This window comes from Lepisosteus platostomus, chromosome 3 (assembly GCF_059453375.1).
Source record: "Lepisosteus platostomus isolate fLepPlt1 chromosome 3, fLepPlt1.hap1, whole genome shotgun sequence".
NCBI lineage: Eukaryota > Metazoa > Chordata > Actinopteri > Semionotiformes > Lepisosteidae > Lepisosteus > Lepisosteus platostomus.
The window spans coordinates 57,086,133-57,104,048 of NC_142613.1; the positions used below are offsets into that span (position 1 = coordinate 57,086,133).

Sequence of the window (17,916 nt, forward strand, 5' to 3'; positions counted from 1 at the left end):
AAAGATTTCCTTTAACATGTCTGTGTTAAGTGCTGAACACAGCTGAACACTGATCTCAGCTGGACTGATTCCAGAGCAGCACCGTTCAGTTTTGTAATGCAGTGATCACATGCTAATTTTATCATAATTTTCCTTGACTAGATTTTCCAAAATATATCATAGCATGATATGACTGTCCTTTTTATTGTGCCACCACACTATCTGGATGGGGACAATGAACAGTAGTGGAAGTAATTGGAAAGCTGTGGGTTCGAGTCCTCACTGCACCGCTGTTGTACTCCCGAGAAAGGTAATTTACAGTACCTCAACTTTTTCAGTCCACCCAGCCGTAATAACGAGAACTCATGTGACAGGAGGGGAACCCTTCAATGAAACAGCATCCCATTCTGAAAGAAGGCAGAGCAATAAGCCGACAATATGGACTTTCTTCTTTAAAACTGTCCAGACGAGGACATTGAGGTGGTCACATAAACGTGTAAGCAATTTTATTAAGGAACTTCCTGAAGCTCAGTACCACCCAATAAATGCGTGGCGCTGTGGCTCGTCGTGTAGCGCGCTGGTCTGCGGGCGGTGAGAGTCCGGGTTCAAATCCCCAGACTAATGTGCGGTCAGTGCAGACCTGGGTTCAAGCCCACAAAGAAAAGCTTTCATCAATTTCCCTACGGGATTAATAAAGTATTATCTATCTAAATTTATTTCCACTGTTTATTCTTACCACCTTTACATAGTACCTTGCGCTTGTCTACATCATTTGCACAGGTGCAGTTTGCAACAACCTGATGCCATTAAGCACCAGTAAGGTTTTTACTCAGCCCTAGCTTTGTGTAAAAATTGGTCGTAGAAAACTGAGACCAAGCACAGTTTTGGTATAGACTTTTTGCCTACTGTAAAGTTTCTTTACTTACTGTTTCTTCTTGCTGTACAATGAGTTACATGCACAAAAAGAATTCCCCCACTACACACAGATACCAACTTAACAACGACAGAACTAGCTCCAGTTCGCTGACTGAGCCATCTTAAGTACATAAGGCTGAAAACGCAACCAACCGTACAGAGGTCGATAAAGAGGGTCCCGCTCTAAGACACTGGGCTTTGTGTAAAGAGGAGTTTCAGGATCGCTCAGATGGCAAACAGTTAAGACAAGTAATGCCAGACTCCCAGCAGGGAAGTCAAACAGAGCCACTGCCAGCTTGCACATAACACTGGGCAGACAGAACACTGCAGAGCTTCAGCGTGGATCAACAATGATGTTTCTGGCATGGAAACATTAAAATCTAGATCTACAGAACACGCGGCATGAAGTGACTTAACCCATTTGCTGGACAAGAGGAAGGAACTACAAGGAAACAACAGTCGGGTGCCACAGAGCACGCTCGCATCTTGCAGCGAAATGTCGGTCAACTTTAAAAAATTAGCTCTGTGAAATTGCCTCAGCCCTGGTAACCTTCACAAGGCTCAAATGCCCTTCTCCAAATGCAGTTTTCTTTGTGACAGAACAGGGCTTTGTGCGTGAGATCACCCACAGCATGTTTGCAAGGATAACCCTGTATTTCATGCCCGGTGCAAAAAAAATATACAGACATAGAGGACAAGATAGATGCATCTGAAAGCTTCTGTAAAAAAATATGTTACGGTACAAGGATATGGTAAAACAACAACTAATGAAGCTTTAAAAAACACGTCCTGAGAATTTCAATCCATCTGTGCAGAAATGGCACATTTGTGGTTGGACACGTGAACTGCATAGATAGAAAAACGTGCAGTACATCTTACTTCTGATTAACTAAACACAGTACATCTCAGTGACATCATTATCCCCAATTGACTGTGAACATGTTCAATTTCAGGCCCAGCCTGTCTACAAGAAACTGTTAAATTTAAATGAGCATGCACAGAAAACAATAAGATGATAAATGATGCATGCAAGGAGCCGTCAGATTCTAATGAATGCAATTAGGAAAGCATGAAATTCTGATGAATATAAAGTAGGAATTATTACCTTATGCTGTATATGAAAAAATTAAAAGTACAAGTATTGCTAGGAGGCAAGTTACAAACTAAGATATCTGTTGTCTTAGGATTTATTTCTAAGTGGAAAACATAACTTAAGAAGCAAGATAAAGGATGCTGAAAATATGTAGTTCATCTATTTTCTTCATTCATTTGAATTGTTGGCATGATTTTGCACAACTCTTTGTTAGGTGATTCATTCCCATCTGTTACAATCGTATTGTATATGTGCACTGGAGTTTTGAGATTAGGACTTAATAAAAATGTTACTCTATCCGATCGTTGGAAAGCAAGAAATGAAAAATGCACTGCTTTGACAACAATCAGTTTGAATTCCAAAGGCTCTTAATTTTTTTTCAGTCAAGAAAAAGAAATGACAGATCAAAATACATAAAGGGTACTAAAAATATGTACTCGAGGACTGTACTTCTGTGGTAAACAAGTCAAAGTGCTGATATACAAAACAAGTACAATGATATCTGCAAGGTTTTAATACGAGGAGATAGTTTATTTTTGCAATTAGACCTTTGAATATTTAATTTTGAACATTCCTGGAAGAACACACAAAACTGGGGAAGGAGGGGGCTGTACAAATGAGACTCTCTCTCTGCTGGAAATGGTAACACTTACAGAGTGTGTTGATTTGTTAATTGAAAAGCACATTTCAGAAAATCACAATCAAGAACCTTTTAGAAGAGTTAGGCACACTCCCTTCTGTTGAGTGGCCTGCTCTAATCTACAGCCCTTTCTAAGCTCTCATGTAGTGATGCATGAATACCAAATAAGCAAATACTTTTGGGTCTAAAACACAGGGACCTCTCATCTAAGCTATCCCTGCAGAAGTAAAACTATCAACCAACCTGCATGTAGCTTAAGAACAGAAGCAACTTTACCAACAAAGGAGGCAATTCAGCCCATCTTGTTCATTCCACTGCTACCATCCAGGCTTGGTCACATAGTCCTGACACCCACTACTCTTTGTGTAAAAAACGTTCCTATCTCCTCTCTGATTTAGTATTTCTCCGTATATTTCCGCTTAGTTTGTACCTCACTGTTGATTTTGAAAATTTCCTTAGCGTTAATATCAATGCCTAGGATGATTTTGAATGCAGGTATAAACAACAATGTTATTTGAAACACCTTTTTTTCTCCATGACAGCAGGCAAGCTGAAGCAGTGCAGTAGGCTACACACATCAGGAAGAACTATACAATTCATTAGCTAGATATTATGCAATTTACAACACCTAAGCATAACAGGAGCGATAACAGAAAGAACACATTGAGCTAACGTATAAGAGCTCCCACAAAAAAGCTTTATGGCACTATAATGTATGTGAAAATAAGCTAAATTCTAACCACAAATAAGCAAACATAACAGTGATCATTACCAGGTTTGGCACGGCTTATACCCATGATAACATTAATGCAACATACTAAATCAAGATCACCAGTACCCCAGGGAGCAGTATAATGAAAGCCACAAGGGTTGTGGAAGTAAGAAAAACTACCCAGGCATATTGTTGAAGCCGACACCCTGCTGTCTTTCAAGAAACAGCTGGAAGAGATCCTTGGATCAATTAATTAACAACCAAACAGGCTATATCTTCTCATTTGTAAGTTTTCGTACGTCTTAAGTAGTGGCTAATAGCACCTTTTAACACCTGTTCATGTTTGACAGATTCCATTACATTGCAGTGAAACCATTAACTCAGCTTAATCTGCCGATATCTAAGGAAATTCTCCAGCATCAACAATACATTTTGAAAGAATTCGAAGCTTGATCATCATTTTGCGGTTTTCAAAATGTTTTGGTAATGTTTACTTTAAAAAGGTTAAGAAACTGCCATAATTTCCACATAAACTATACAATGTAATATAACAACATATATAATCTTTTACAACCGTACGTGCAAACAGCATTATAGGTATGCAGATATTCATAGGGGTTCATAAAGAGACAGTATTAGCCCTAAGTTAAGAACAGAACTCACTGCAGAAAACAATAAGGTGAAAATCACTATTAAGTACTTGAGAACTGACAAGGACTTTAAGCAGATGCAGCTCAGATGCTGGCTCTGAAATAATTGTCATACATTTTCTCTGCAAGTTGTTTTATCATATTGTGTAGCGTTTATTAATTTGTATTTTTCTTTTGCTTCAATCAAGTATTTACCAATATTTCTGAAGAAACTGAAGACATTTAATGAATTTCTTTTGCAATGGCTATAACCCTCCCTCCCTGGATAAGGGCATAAACTAAGCAAATAATACAGTCAGGTCTCTATCACACACCCAACAGTGTTCATCATTTGCTTTATACAGAAAGTGGATACTTGTGAGGTGTTAATAATAAAAATGGGGACCTCGAAAAGTATATGCACACCCAGTATGTGCCTAAGCTTTGCTCATTAGCTTAATCAGCAACTACCATTAGTTGTTGACATATGCAGCTGTGTGCTATAAAAAGCTGCCAACTGTCATCTTTATACCATGAAAAAAAGGCATAATCGTGGGACAAAAAGGATTAAACAAAATAATCCTTAAAATGCATTTTCTGTGGACAGTCATAAATATGGAAATATGGATCTTGAAGCCTAGTAACACTGCAAAACCAACTGAACCTCAAAAGAACCTTTGGTTGAAAAGTTTCTTGCAAACAGATCACCACCACATTGCAAACGACAAATAACTTGAGACCAGGTTATCTCAAAACACTCACATCCCTGCAAATTTTAAAACTAATGCAATCTAAGTGGGGATGTATTATCCACTTTGTAGCTTTTCTGTAATGAAAAACTTTTTTTTCAGCCCATCCCCCACACAGGCAGATTTCCTAGTAAACAGAGGAATTAGCTTCTTAAAACCTACAAAGATCTGTTAGGGGCTAAAATCCTGCTACTTCTGCAGTGCTTGCAATCACAAAGAACTGGGATACGTGTACTGTGCACTTGCAAACTCTCTGCCATTTGACCAAAATTCAGCAAATTTTTCATCTTAGGTGTGCAGTTGGCAACATTTAGTCTTTAGTCACCCACAAAGCTTCTGGCTAAGGCTCTATGATCTAGCGCACAGATAAATACAGTATTGTCATCGATTTAAAGAAAATGGGATTCCAGTTCCCAGCCTTAAGAGAAAATAAATTCAGCAGAACTACACTAGCTTCCTCCTTTAGTTGTATTGATCTACAAATGACAACTTTCCAGATTAAACACCTAAAATGATTAAGCAAAAACAGATTAGATTTAAACCGCTCATCCACGATTCACAGCAGCTGGATTGCTTTTTCTATAAGCTTTCTTGCATTTTCAATTGCTTACCTTAGCTCTCTTAAGAAAAGGCTAGGACACCGTGAACATCATTTAGCCTCTTCATTTTGATCACGTAGGAAAGGGATACAAAATGTTGCATTTAAAACCCAACATTAATAAAAAAGTACAATTTTGGGGGAAAAAACTATTTCTCATTCAGTTTCAAATTAGATTTAACATGCTTTGCTGATTAAAGGTGTCGCCTTCAGACAGTTCTTATTATAAGACAAGAATGCAAGCACATTTCTCTCTAAAGGTTAATCATGGTGAAGAGAAAGTGTGCTGAAGAACAATCAATCTGCAATGATCCACTGTTCCAGGGCCTCGATGTGAAACACAGATACAAAGTAATCCCATCACTGAAGGGAATGTTACGTTTGTCTAATCGCAGCAAACCAGCACTCAGTGTTAAATTTACCAAGTGTGTTCTCTGTAATAATGCATAAATTAGCAATTTACTAATCTGGAAACCTTTGAGATAGAAACAGTGGGGGGTGATTTTCATTTTTTTTTTCCTAACAGAAAAAGAACAGCACATCAAAATTCGAGTCCAACAAATTAAAAAAAAAGTAATTTGTACGAACATACTGCAGGGCACGAACCTATTAGCATCTTCAGCTTTTGTGAACCCACCACCGAAGTACTTGGCAAACGATGCCGTTTTATTTGTACCAGAAATGAACTTGAAATGGAAACAAAGGCAGCTTGCCCATACACTGGTACTCAGTGTATCAATCAATGTGAATGGAAACATTCTAAGCAAGAGGGAGGTTCTGGTTTCTAGCAGTTCAATAATCAAAGCTCTAAGCAAGATGCTTGCTGACAGCACAGCAAATATTGCAACATTGCACAAAGATCTTCCCCCAAATCTACCTTCTAGAAACAATAACAACAATGGCTAGACTCCGCACTAGCGTAAGACGAGATAACTGGTTGAACTAAAAACAACTTATTTGGATTCTTCGTTTCACTTCCTTTCAACGCTGAATTCAGACCCCTGCCAAGTGATTTTTCACAGGCCATGGAGAGATCCTACAGGTTTTCTGACTTCTCTATTTTCCAGAAGGGCAATCTCCTTTCTTCCAATAATTTATCTAGACCAGGACAGGAGGACAGTCTGTATGTGCTCATACAAACCTATTACATAGTTTCAATATTTCCTCAGTTGACGTCAACCCCAACACAAGCCCAAGAACTTGGAAGTTTTATCACACAACGAGTTGGTCCCCACAACATTTGAACACCTGTATATTTATTCTAGAAAATGATGTTGTAAAGTGTCACACCGCCGTTTTTAATACTTCTAAGACAAACCATCATTATGGTCAGTTTAAAGATCTCCTGCTGTTTCTTTCTGTTCTTCTTAATTAAAAAAGGGCAGTGAACTCGGTGGGGCAAGAAAATCATTTAAGATTTTGACCCAGTGCACAATGGCTAAAGGAGACACACGGGGGAAGTAAGTAAATGCTCCATTCTCCCCGATGCTCAAAAGCACTTAAATAATTAAGAATTAGCTGAACCAAAAAACAGCAGTGGCAGTGACACAGAAGGGCCGTGCGTGCCTGGAGCTTACAATTTTGTTATTGCATAACCTTTTTAGAACATGGTTCAGTAGTGCAATACTGCTGATTCAATTGGTCATTCTAAAGAACTATTCAAGCCAATGTAACTCTAGTGTATGTAAGGAAAGAGCAATGGGGAAGCACTGTGTGGGGACACTGGCGTCAGTTCTGTGAAAAGGGAGATTTATCCAAGCACTTAATTTGCAAATTCAGTTACTACTCAAAGATGCAAATAACGTTTCTTGATTACAATAAACACTTTTAGTCACTTAAAAAGATTAATGTTACTGGGTGGCATTCATCAGTCAACATCTAGCATTCCAGTTAGATGACAATGACTTTTTCCTTGTGATGATCCAATCTGATATCCAGGATGGGTACACTGATTGTTTTAAGAGGAAGGCAGCCTTACTGACAGTAGAAATTAAAACTACATTCAGTCTGTCAACATGTCAATGGAAAGTGGAGAAATGCTAGAAGGTAACAGACAAAACCATAGTGCTGTCCAACCTGGTGCACTACAAAAAGACTAGCTCAATCCTTCATTTGAAATGAAAGGGACTTTCTGCAGATCCAACTGCACATCGCATGCCTCTTGCTGAAAGGACTGCAACGTCTGCTGCTAGCAGTAGTCACCGAATATTTTCTTTTCGGGGAGAGCAGCAGACTGCAGGAGGAAACCATCAGCTGTGTAGAAGATGACAGGGGGAATTCAGGAAGGCTCAGAATCCGTTTGATACCAGCGTTTCAATACGCCGATACCAATATGTAGAAAGGCTGGGGGAGCTTAAAGAAAACCGGGCTGCTACAATTCATGCAAAACCTACAAGTGAAGAAAAAGGCTGTCATTACACCAGACTTGTAGGCAGCTCTGAATGTGAAGTCATATGTAACCGTTACATGCCATTGCATCGAGGATCAAGAAGGTGGTGTTTTACAAGCTCACAGTTTCCAAGAGACTGATGCTACATCGATGTTTGTAGAGCATATATAGAATATATATGTGAAACGCCAGCATATCCACTGATATTGTTTCCTCTCATGTGGCAGAATCAATCTGAACAATTTCCAAAAGGATAAGCAATTCAGAAACAAGATTAGGCAACCATTAGCTCTGACCGTACATATGATCTTGGGTTTATTTCATTTCTAAAAGCTACACTGGCCTCCTATTGTCATAAATATATGATAAACTATATACAAAGCTCTGACAGGAACAGAATTACATAAGAAAGAACTACATATAAGTACGAAACATACAAAAATGTGGTTCTGACACTTGGCAAAAAAACAGCAACGACGAACAGCACATCTGTCCTCTTCAGTCCTTGGCAACTATTAGTGCATCCAAATTTTAGGAAGATTTGCATCACAAGCACAGACAGATGTTTATTAGCAGTCTTTCAAAATTCAACAGATGTGTAAAAGTCACTGGCTTTTACAATTTGATTTAAGCTCTCCATAAGAAATAAAAGAATCTGAGCTGGAGAAGCAACTGGGAGAAAAAGAAAAACAGAGCACTTAAGTTATTTAGCTCACTGTAAATTATATCAGCACAGTTGAGAGTAAAACCTGAATAACATGCCCTTGGTTCTCCACAAAGGACATCTTTAGACACTCACTTTCCACATTGCATATCCACGTTACTAGTTCACATCTGTAATGAAGCTCTGTTCAAAAGGATCAAATGATTCTTTCTTGAAAGCATAGTGAGTCAACCATCCATTCACAGAAAGCATTTGAGCCTTACTGAATCTTTTAATTATCATGCCAATATGGTATTCACGTTATTTAAGAACTGTTTTTACCTAAGCAATATCTTCCAGAGAAACTGACTATCCACTTAATTGCTCCAGTATTAACATTTTTAAATGCCATATCTAGGACAAAAACTTATGTTTAAAATCATGCAGCAGATCAAGACGGAAATCCACAATGAAACAGAATGTCGGATATAGAGCCATAAACTTCATATAGCAGTTTGGGCCCCAATCTTCTAGCAGGGAAGCTAGTCCAAGATACCTAGAAGCGCTTCCTATTTGTGATCTTTAATGAATTCCATTTTAGCTTTTAAGTGTGACCCTATGTTAAACCTTTCTGTATCCATTTGATATTCTAATATGATTACTCAGTGCCAGTAGGTGTCGCTGTCACTTGATCTACTGTTATATAGATCTACTGTGCCATGTGTCAATTTCGATCTGGGAACCTTCATGATGAAAGGCACTATATAAATGCAAGGACTTATTATAATTTTAAAGAGCATGCATGAATTAGAACTCATGGTTCCACTTCCTAAGCACTGTGAAGAACAAATTAATAGTCATATCCATTTTGGCACAGTATAGAAAGTACTTTTTTTTCATTTTGATGGTACTCAAGAACCAGCCATTCCCTTTGTGACTTATAATAACTAATAACAAGGTAGTTTTAAATCAGAAATATTAATTTAATGTTTTCTTAAGCATTAACATTTTCACAATTTTACTTTTTAATTTGGACAAATACATGGAACCTAAATAAGTTTGCCTATTAATAAAAGTAACATTGAGGCTTTTGGTCTCGTCTCTGAGGAATATCATTTTTCTTATTATTAGGATTGGAAACATGCCTTGTATCAGAATATGGAAGGTACAGGGGAAAAAAGCATTTCAACTAAAATCATCAATAAAATTAGGTTTAACATATAGGCCATATAATTTACATATAGGCCAAAGCACAGAATACATACTGTAATAAACACCCTAAAATATTAAAATTATCTGCGTGTCATTATTAACTTAATATTAATCTTTTTGCACTCTTACCTAGCATAAATACATGAATCACCTAGCAGTTCACTATGTACAGTGGCTGTGGAAGACTGAACATAGAAATCCATAAACTTGAATAATTCCAGTATTAATTTAAACATTATTGGACTATCTAAAAGTGTCCTGTGTTGTAATTTATTAAGCAGGGTGCTGGTGGCAAGTCTTCTTGATGTGATAATGAAATTTCTTCTGAAACATAACAGAAGCACAAAGGAAACAGAGAGATCATAACAGTTTTTGTCATGTTTTGTTTTTTTACCTTGAAGGGCATAAGAGAAAAGAAAAATGGCTTTAATCACCCTAAAGCACCATGAGATATTTAGGAATGAAAGGCACTTGTGTGCGTGTAAAATAAAGGAGCTGTTAAAAAAAAAAGTCATAAAGAAACTTTGTGAATTTATGTTGTTTTCACAAAGACCAACCTAATATAGGCATTTCTTTTTTCTTCCTACATAAACAGCACATGATGAGAAAATAATTAGGACACATGGTGCCTGCAACTCAGTAAAACGTTAGGCCAAAACATCTTGCCTGAAACCCCCAACCCTTAGAAATGCCATATTAGAAATGTGTACCACCAGGTCTGGTTTCATAAACCTGAGTCGACTTGGATCCCAGGGAAAGAGAAGCTGCATTCCTAATTCAAGGCTCGTCTAATTAAAACATAAAATTTAACACAGGCACTACAATCTAGAGGCTCAGAACCATGCTTGAAACCACAGCTCTGCCAGCAGCACAGAGCTACAACCTCTGGGGGCAGAACTGTACCCTCTGCCAGCTGGCACCTCAGCTGCAGACCTGTGAAACTGGATCTGAACACGAAGATACGAATCAGGGAGGCTAAAAAGGATATTTTAGAAACACTGTCACATGCTCTCTGAAATCGTTATAAGGACTCTGAATATCTAACTATGCTTTGTTTATTTAGTGTATTTTAACTACTTGATGATATGCATCTCATTTAGATTTACGGAAAAATTTTACTCCCAAGCAAATGGTATTTAAGATTTCCAAACGATACCACCAAGAGTCTGTTGAGCTGATTTGGTCACAGACTGCATACAGTTAATACCTCAAAGGCATTTGCAACTAAATACGGACTTTTACACTCTGAAATGTGAACCGTGTCCTAATACTCATGGACAGTAAGTTGATTAATACTCAGTAACAGTAAAGTAAGGTTTTGGTCTAATATTATTAAAAGTACACACGGAATTACCCAAAAAATAAAACCTATTTGTCCGTGTAAACATTAGTAAATCTTAAGAGAATGTAGAAGGAAAATAAAAGTCGCAATGTGCAATACAGTTTTTTATTTTCAGTGGAACCAAGACTAATACCTCATACAAGTATTCAAAACAGTGAAATATGGACCTGAGGCGTGTTTAAGAGGCGAGAACCTTTTACCCAAAGACAAAACATGCAAAACATGGAGGCATGCAAAAGCTTGTGGGAGTATGGAACAAGCTACCCACCCCGTTGATGAAGCCAATACTCTGACTACTTTCAAGAAACAGCTGGCAGGAGATTTTCAGATCAATTAACTACTACTAAATGGATGAGCCTAATTGTCTCCGCTCGTTTGGAACTTTTGTTATGTTCGTAGGAATGGTTCATGGAGAAAGAAAGGCTCTCAGTGTCTCCCAGAAACCCAACAGAAATCCCAGTACTGTGTTGGCAGCAGTCCAAGAGCCCAGGAATGGCTTCAAATTAGAATGGAACTGTCCGCCCAGCCAAACACGGCTTTCCCAAGTAAACACCTAAGCAGTTCTCTTTTAATCAACCACAACTCTTCAATAAAAGACTTAGAGGTTCAATGAACTCTCAATTTAGCATTCACACTGTTAAGGGATCAAGACAATACAGCTAACGCTGACTTATTACTTGAGACATGCAGCCAGTTGCATTCATTTCTTCTCTAGCTTAAGAGAATGGAAATAGAGAAACTGACATCAATTAATGCTGTGACGAGAACTATAAAGATGCTTCAAAATGACACTAAAACAATACAAACATAGGCAGACCGATTTCAAGTCACAGACTGCAAACATACTTCTTTTCATGTATCAGTGCACAGTAACAGAAGTTTCATACAGAAGACCCGTTTGTAAGTTATCTTCCATCACTTTAGAGGAGCAAATAGAGAGCCCTGGGGTTTTTCCACTCCTGTTTTCATCCTGTTTGGTTACATTTCAATTCGAAGAGGCAGCATAGTATGCTTCTTTTTTATCTGCAAAAGGAAAGCGTGATAAAAGCAGCGCTTGCATTCTGTCGCGCATCCTTTCTTCCAGAGCTGTTTATTACAGCAAATAGGATCTCGTTCATCTCCCAAGTCAAGTGTGCATTTTACCATCAAGAGCACACTTCACAGGAATGGTAACCGAGAGGTACGCTGTGCCAGCTTACACAAGAAGTCTCATGAGAGACATGCGCCACCTTGTGGTTGATCAAGGTTTTGCTGATTTTCACTCTACACTTGCTCTCCCAAGAGCAACTACTTTTACACCCGATCATCTGCTAAGAATTAAGAAAACAATTTTCAGTAATTTAACCTCATGAACATCAACACCTACCTTGGCTTTTCAGATGTGATTACGTTTTTCCTGAATAAAACTCAGAAACACTGTTTTATTTCTGCTTTGTTCAATACAGCATGATTTGGTGCTCAACGGAGGTCTCTCACAGGCATTTTTCTATGACTCAATGCCATTTCACTATGGAAGCAACTCTTTTAAAAGGCAACTCTTTTAAACAAGCAACAAAAGCCCTCACATGAATCTAATCTTCATCTTTTTTTTTTTATAAATTTAAAATCACAGCTAGAGTTTACCACTTCCTGTTCAAAGAGGCAAATACTGCACACAAAGCACAAACCTAACAGGGGAGCAGGAGATAAGGAAATAGAGCACAGCTGAAGACAGAAAACACACCATAAAGATAGAGGTAAGATGCAGAATAATCCAACTCTTCATGCTCAAATGCATTCCAGTCTCTAATCTACCTCTAGCTTCTGCGCTGAAATTTTTCACCCACGTACAACTAAAAGAACCCAGATCCAACAGAGCAATGATAGTGATTTTTAGTGGTCTCTGATAGGGCAAAACTCAGTACCACAATGCAACTTGCACAAGCTATACAAGGAAATGAAGGATAATTAAGAAACACCTGACTCAAAGCTTTTTCTACAGAAAGCAGAACCAACATTAAAGTCAATGGATCTGGAAACAGGAGTAGTGCTTAAAATATCTGTTCCCCTTTAAAGGTAACAGCACTTATAGATGGGCTGGTATTGAGCTACAGTGTCCGTCTTATTGTCTCTTGGGAAAACAAACACATACATATTCTTCCGACGCTACTTTGTAAGTCTCCCTATCAGCTAGTGTACCAGCCAGCTGCCTTGGTGGTATGGGTTGCATGAGAGCCCTCTGTGATATTCTCCATGATTATCTTTCTAAAACACAAAATAGAAGCCCCCATAATGGGATAACATATTGTATTCCTCAAGACTTCACAATAGCATCTCAAACAAGGAAGAAAACATTTCAGCACCACATAATTAATTGGCTGCTGTCCACAAGACAGCCTAGCCTTGTTTATCTTCTTTGGTTTGTTTCTGTCTGCTTTTCCTTTCTGGGGGTGGAAAGAAAGGAGTGTGTGTGGGGGGGGAGGAGTAAGATTCAAAAGACACCCGATATTGAAAATAAAAATCCAACACAGCCCCGTATGAAAATGCGCCCCGTTAAGTCTCACTGGCTCATGTCACTGTTCCAGTACTCACTATTGCACTTGGTTGACAGGCCTTCTGCTGCGCTTCCTTGTGCGCTCCGAGCTGCCTCTTCAGCACCAATGCCAGGCCTCTTGGCTGCAGCACTGGGAGGATTCGTTTGTTGTGCTGTCGTCTGAAAGCCTGCATACACAAGATAAGCAACTCCATTTCCATAACGGCATGAACACACTCTGTGGTGTGCGCACTCCACAACAGCACGAAAGGCAGGCTGGCTCGGCCTGCAGAGACACTCGCGTGCCCCAGTTCAACCAGGGGCAGACAGCAGGGTTAAAAACAACTCAGCAGGTTACCTTGCGGGTTACAAAGCAGCTTTGAAGTTCCAGCTCTAAAAACTTCAATTCTAGCTTCAGAGGTTTAGTCCAAATTGATTTGACTAAAGACGCACAGAAAGGTAATTCAGAACCCAAATCCTTATTTAGAAAATACACAGAAAGCATGCCTAATGCATCAAAATCGAACACATGCCAAACAAGGCTTAAGTCATACATTATAGGTATATGTGCTCAGAAGCTATATGGTCTGCACTAACAGAAAAATTGTCCTAGTCATTTAACAGCCTGGTCAGTTACAGGCTTTTCAAGCTATGAAGTACCAGCGTGAATGAACTTCTTATCCACAGGCACAAGTGTGTTCATGTGCATGAGCACAATTTGCACTGTGTGAAATATACTTCAAACCTACCATCCAAACTGTTCCAAAACATCAAACCCAACAGTGCATGCTTGAAAATACACAACCCATTTTACACGAGTCTGTAGAAATAGTCTCATACCATTAGCATCCCCATCTGTTACAGTGCATTAGATACCATCAATAAAAGCTTTATGAAGCCATTAAAAAGCTGGTCAAACTGCAGTCCTGAAATATGAGAGTCAATATAGAAACAGAATGAGTTATCAGATATATACGGTTTCAAAATGTGACGATTCCAAATGTGTGCCTCATTGCAAAGAAACTGAGAAGGTCCCTAATCCTTCACAGTCAAAACATGTACAGTCTCAGATATGACTTTAATATTCATTGTTTTCTGGTGTCTGACTTGAGATGAAGAATGTGGACACACTGCAGCCCTTGAGAACAAGGAGAATGTCCCACTCTTTTGCACAGACACCCACATCTTTTCATTCTTGTTTTAAACCCCTAACTGTTTAACTTTGCTTCAGTGGGAAAAGGCAAAATAAAGAACTGCAAAGAGTGAAATAACTTTTTTTCTTCTTAAGTCACAAAATTATACTCAGCGGCTCAACTGATTATGGTACCAAACCTTTCAAAAATATTTTTGGGGTAATAGGCCATATTGGTGTAGGGAAATAAAGATATTTATCTTAAAAATCACTTACCCCTCTTCCTCCTCGATTCCTTGATTTCTTCACACATTCGATTAAATTCTGGATCGAGTTCAGCTGCAAACATTGCATGTGCTGTGTCCTTCAGGGTACAGGCTCTGTGCCGGATTATTTTATCTGCAAGGAGAAACCAGTTTTGTATTTTGTTCTCCCTCTCCTTCAGATAAATTCTCTGCTTTCTGTTATAGAGAAACTTGTGTAATGGGAGCTGTTTGCCCATATTTTTTTGCTCATGGTGTATTTTTTTAATTATTATTCATTTTCTCTTTGTTTGCAACATTGTCTTCTACAGATATAATTAAAGAAGAAGAAATTCTCTCTGAAATGTTAAATCCCTATTCCTTTGAGAAAGACAATAGAAAAATACTTCAAATACAAGGTTGAATAAACAGAGTTTATATTCTTATAGATAGCTTTTAAATTCTACTGACAGAAAGCATTAAGATCATTCGGTTTTGATGCCTTTAATTTGAAGTAAATAAGATATTCCATCAGTAAGAGGTAAGTAATGGCTAGGTTCTGAGACGGTACAGGAGATCTCTGAAGACATCCTAATGCACAAAATAAATGCAACACCCAGTTCTTAAGGTTTTCATCAAATATTTTAAACTCCAGCATCAAACAAAATCACAGAAAATCTGAACAGCAATACAGATCACACGACTAGGAGAAAGTTCTAGAATGAAAAGTTTTTCTATCAAACTGAAGAATGCTCCCCTGAGAATCCTAGCAGCATTGACCTGATGAGACCCTAGACCCTCATTATGATTTCTTATTTATTGCACGTCTCCAGTCATTGTTTACATGTCTGCATTGTTTACATTCAAACTGTTTACTTGTTTGCTTGTACATTGTCTATTGGTTGTTTGTCTATTGTCTTGATGCACTGTCTGGACTTTGTGTTTTTACACTTGTTTTAACAATCGAGAGACTTTCTGTAAGTAAGAATTCCATTGTACCAGTACATGGACCGGTTACATATGGCAATAAAGTTCAAGTTCAACATGGGGCTGTTCTATCACTCTATCACTGTGTCCTGTTCTATCACTCTTTCTGGGAACTGCAGTTAAAGGTTACACTACAAAAACAGTGAAAGTTAGCTGGTGGCAGTTATCTCCTGTTGATGATGCCAACAATGTTGGTTTCACATATGCTCTATTAGACTCAGCTCGGAACTAACAATGACAACAGCAAAACCTCAACACTCTTTGCCCGATAGCCATCCCATTGCAATCCCAGCACTTCGTGCATCGCACTGCGCTGCTTAAAACCTGACACTTTTGGACTGGCTTGCAGGAACAGAATAATTGTTGACTTGATGATTTCAAAGCGTCACTGAGCAGTAAGACTGCCATCAATCTTTGGGTTAAAAAAAGATTCCTTCTTCACACCTCCACAGACCCACCCTGATTAAGCAGCACCAACAGTCAGCACAATGTTCCCTGTGCATCATCGTTTTTCAGGTCCATCACATGGAAATCATCATCAATTAAAACACTCAACCAATCTCAACTGTCAACATGTTATTTCTCATTGACCTCTAAGAACACAGAACAATTTAATGGGATTTCTCACAGTATAGCAACAGCAGCCTAAAAACAGGCAGATGAGTCAAGACTGATGTTGACGATCCTAGGCTGACTGGACCCTCAGCCTTGCAGGATGTAACTGGTAAGTCATAGACCCAGCATCCTGGTTTCTCTGGTCTGTCAATAGTTGAAATTCGACATCTAATTCTCCAGACAACTCCTCACAGATGCCAGCAATCATACTATCAGCAACAAGACAATCTTCATTACTCACATGGGGCTTGGTTGTATCTGTGGGTGTATCGGCATCAAAAAATTGTCTTTTAGCACAAACGTTGATGCACGTTCTTTTTTTGCAATTTTAACTCAACTTCAAATATCAAATTCTTAGCATAGGTAGTCCTCGACTTACAACAGGGTTAGGTTCCAACGACCCCATCGTAAGTTGATTTCATCGTAAGTCGATCGTGTGTATTGCGATACTATACAAACCATACGGATACATAAAGAATTAACATGCATAAACGCTACATTGTGTAATACGGCTTTGTTATTTTCTTTACTAATTTTATATTAGGCTGTATGGCTAGAAGGCTTAAAAGCATACACTTTTGGATCTGATCTTCCATCCAAGTCACTAATAATTTCTCCATTTAATGAATAGGACCTTGTCTTTTTTTCGTTATTACTGTGGCTTTCATAGGCGCTGATCCTTTCACTGCTTCACAGATTCTTTCCTTGTCCTTTAATATAGTGGATATTGTCGATTGAGAAATGCCAAAGTCTCGTGTGACTGTTGATACCGATTTTCCATTTTCATACTGCACTATTATGTTCACTTTAATTTCTAAACTATTGTCTTTTGCTTTCGTTTTTTCCTATGGGCACCACCAGAACACTCACTTTTTTGCTTCCTAGGCATTTGCATGTTAAGCACCCAAACAATAACATGCGGCAGCACGGTGTTGCACAGGCTGATGATGTCATCAATATTAGACGTTACCACCAAACACCAGGACACAAAACAAAATGTACAGTACTACGATTAAGGGGACAGCCATGGTAAGAGCGAGTGCTCGTAACTTGCGTGCACTGTAAGTCGAAGACTACCTGTATACGAGTGCTGTCCAGAGCCCAGTACTTTATTATAATAGGGACAAATATTACTTAAGCAAACAATAAACCTGTCTGCTTGCACTTGTGCCAAGGCACGCACACACTTCATTTATACTTTTAACCACTACCAAAATTTGTGAGCCATTCAACTTATAATTTTTAGTTCACCGCCAATGAATGCTTAATGAACTATATAAATGTTCATAACTAACTATAAATCTTTAAATCATTAAATCTCCAGCTAATAAGTGAACAAAACTAAACCCACTGGAACACAGCCCTGGCAAATATGAAGCCAAGCTGCCCAGTCATGTGTTTGAAGCTGACACTTTGGCTTCCTTCAAAAAAACAGCTGTATGAGATCCTTGGATCAATAAGCTACTAACAACCAAACAGGCCAGATGGGCCGAATGGCCTTCTCTCATTTTCACTTTATGTTCTTAT

General features: G+C 38.5%; 1 protein-coding gene across 1 annotated transcript in view; it reads right to left on the reverse strand.

The window, feature by feature from the left end:
* atad2b (ATPase family AAA domain containing 2B) overlaps positions 1 to 17,916 on the reverse strand; it is a 98,333-nt gene that overhangs the window by 34,485 nt on the left and 45,932 nt on the right. Inside the window, exons 23-24 of the mRNA XM_088626146.1 lie at positions 14,822 to 14,944; positions 13,473 to 13,601 (exon numbers count right to left, since the gene is read on the reverse strand). Of these exons, the coding sequence (XP_088482272.1) occupies positions 13,473 to 13,601; positions 14,822 to 14,944 (252 nt within the window). The remainder of the gene's footprint in view (positions 1 to 13,472; positions 13,602 to 14,821; positions 14,945 to 17,916) is intronic.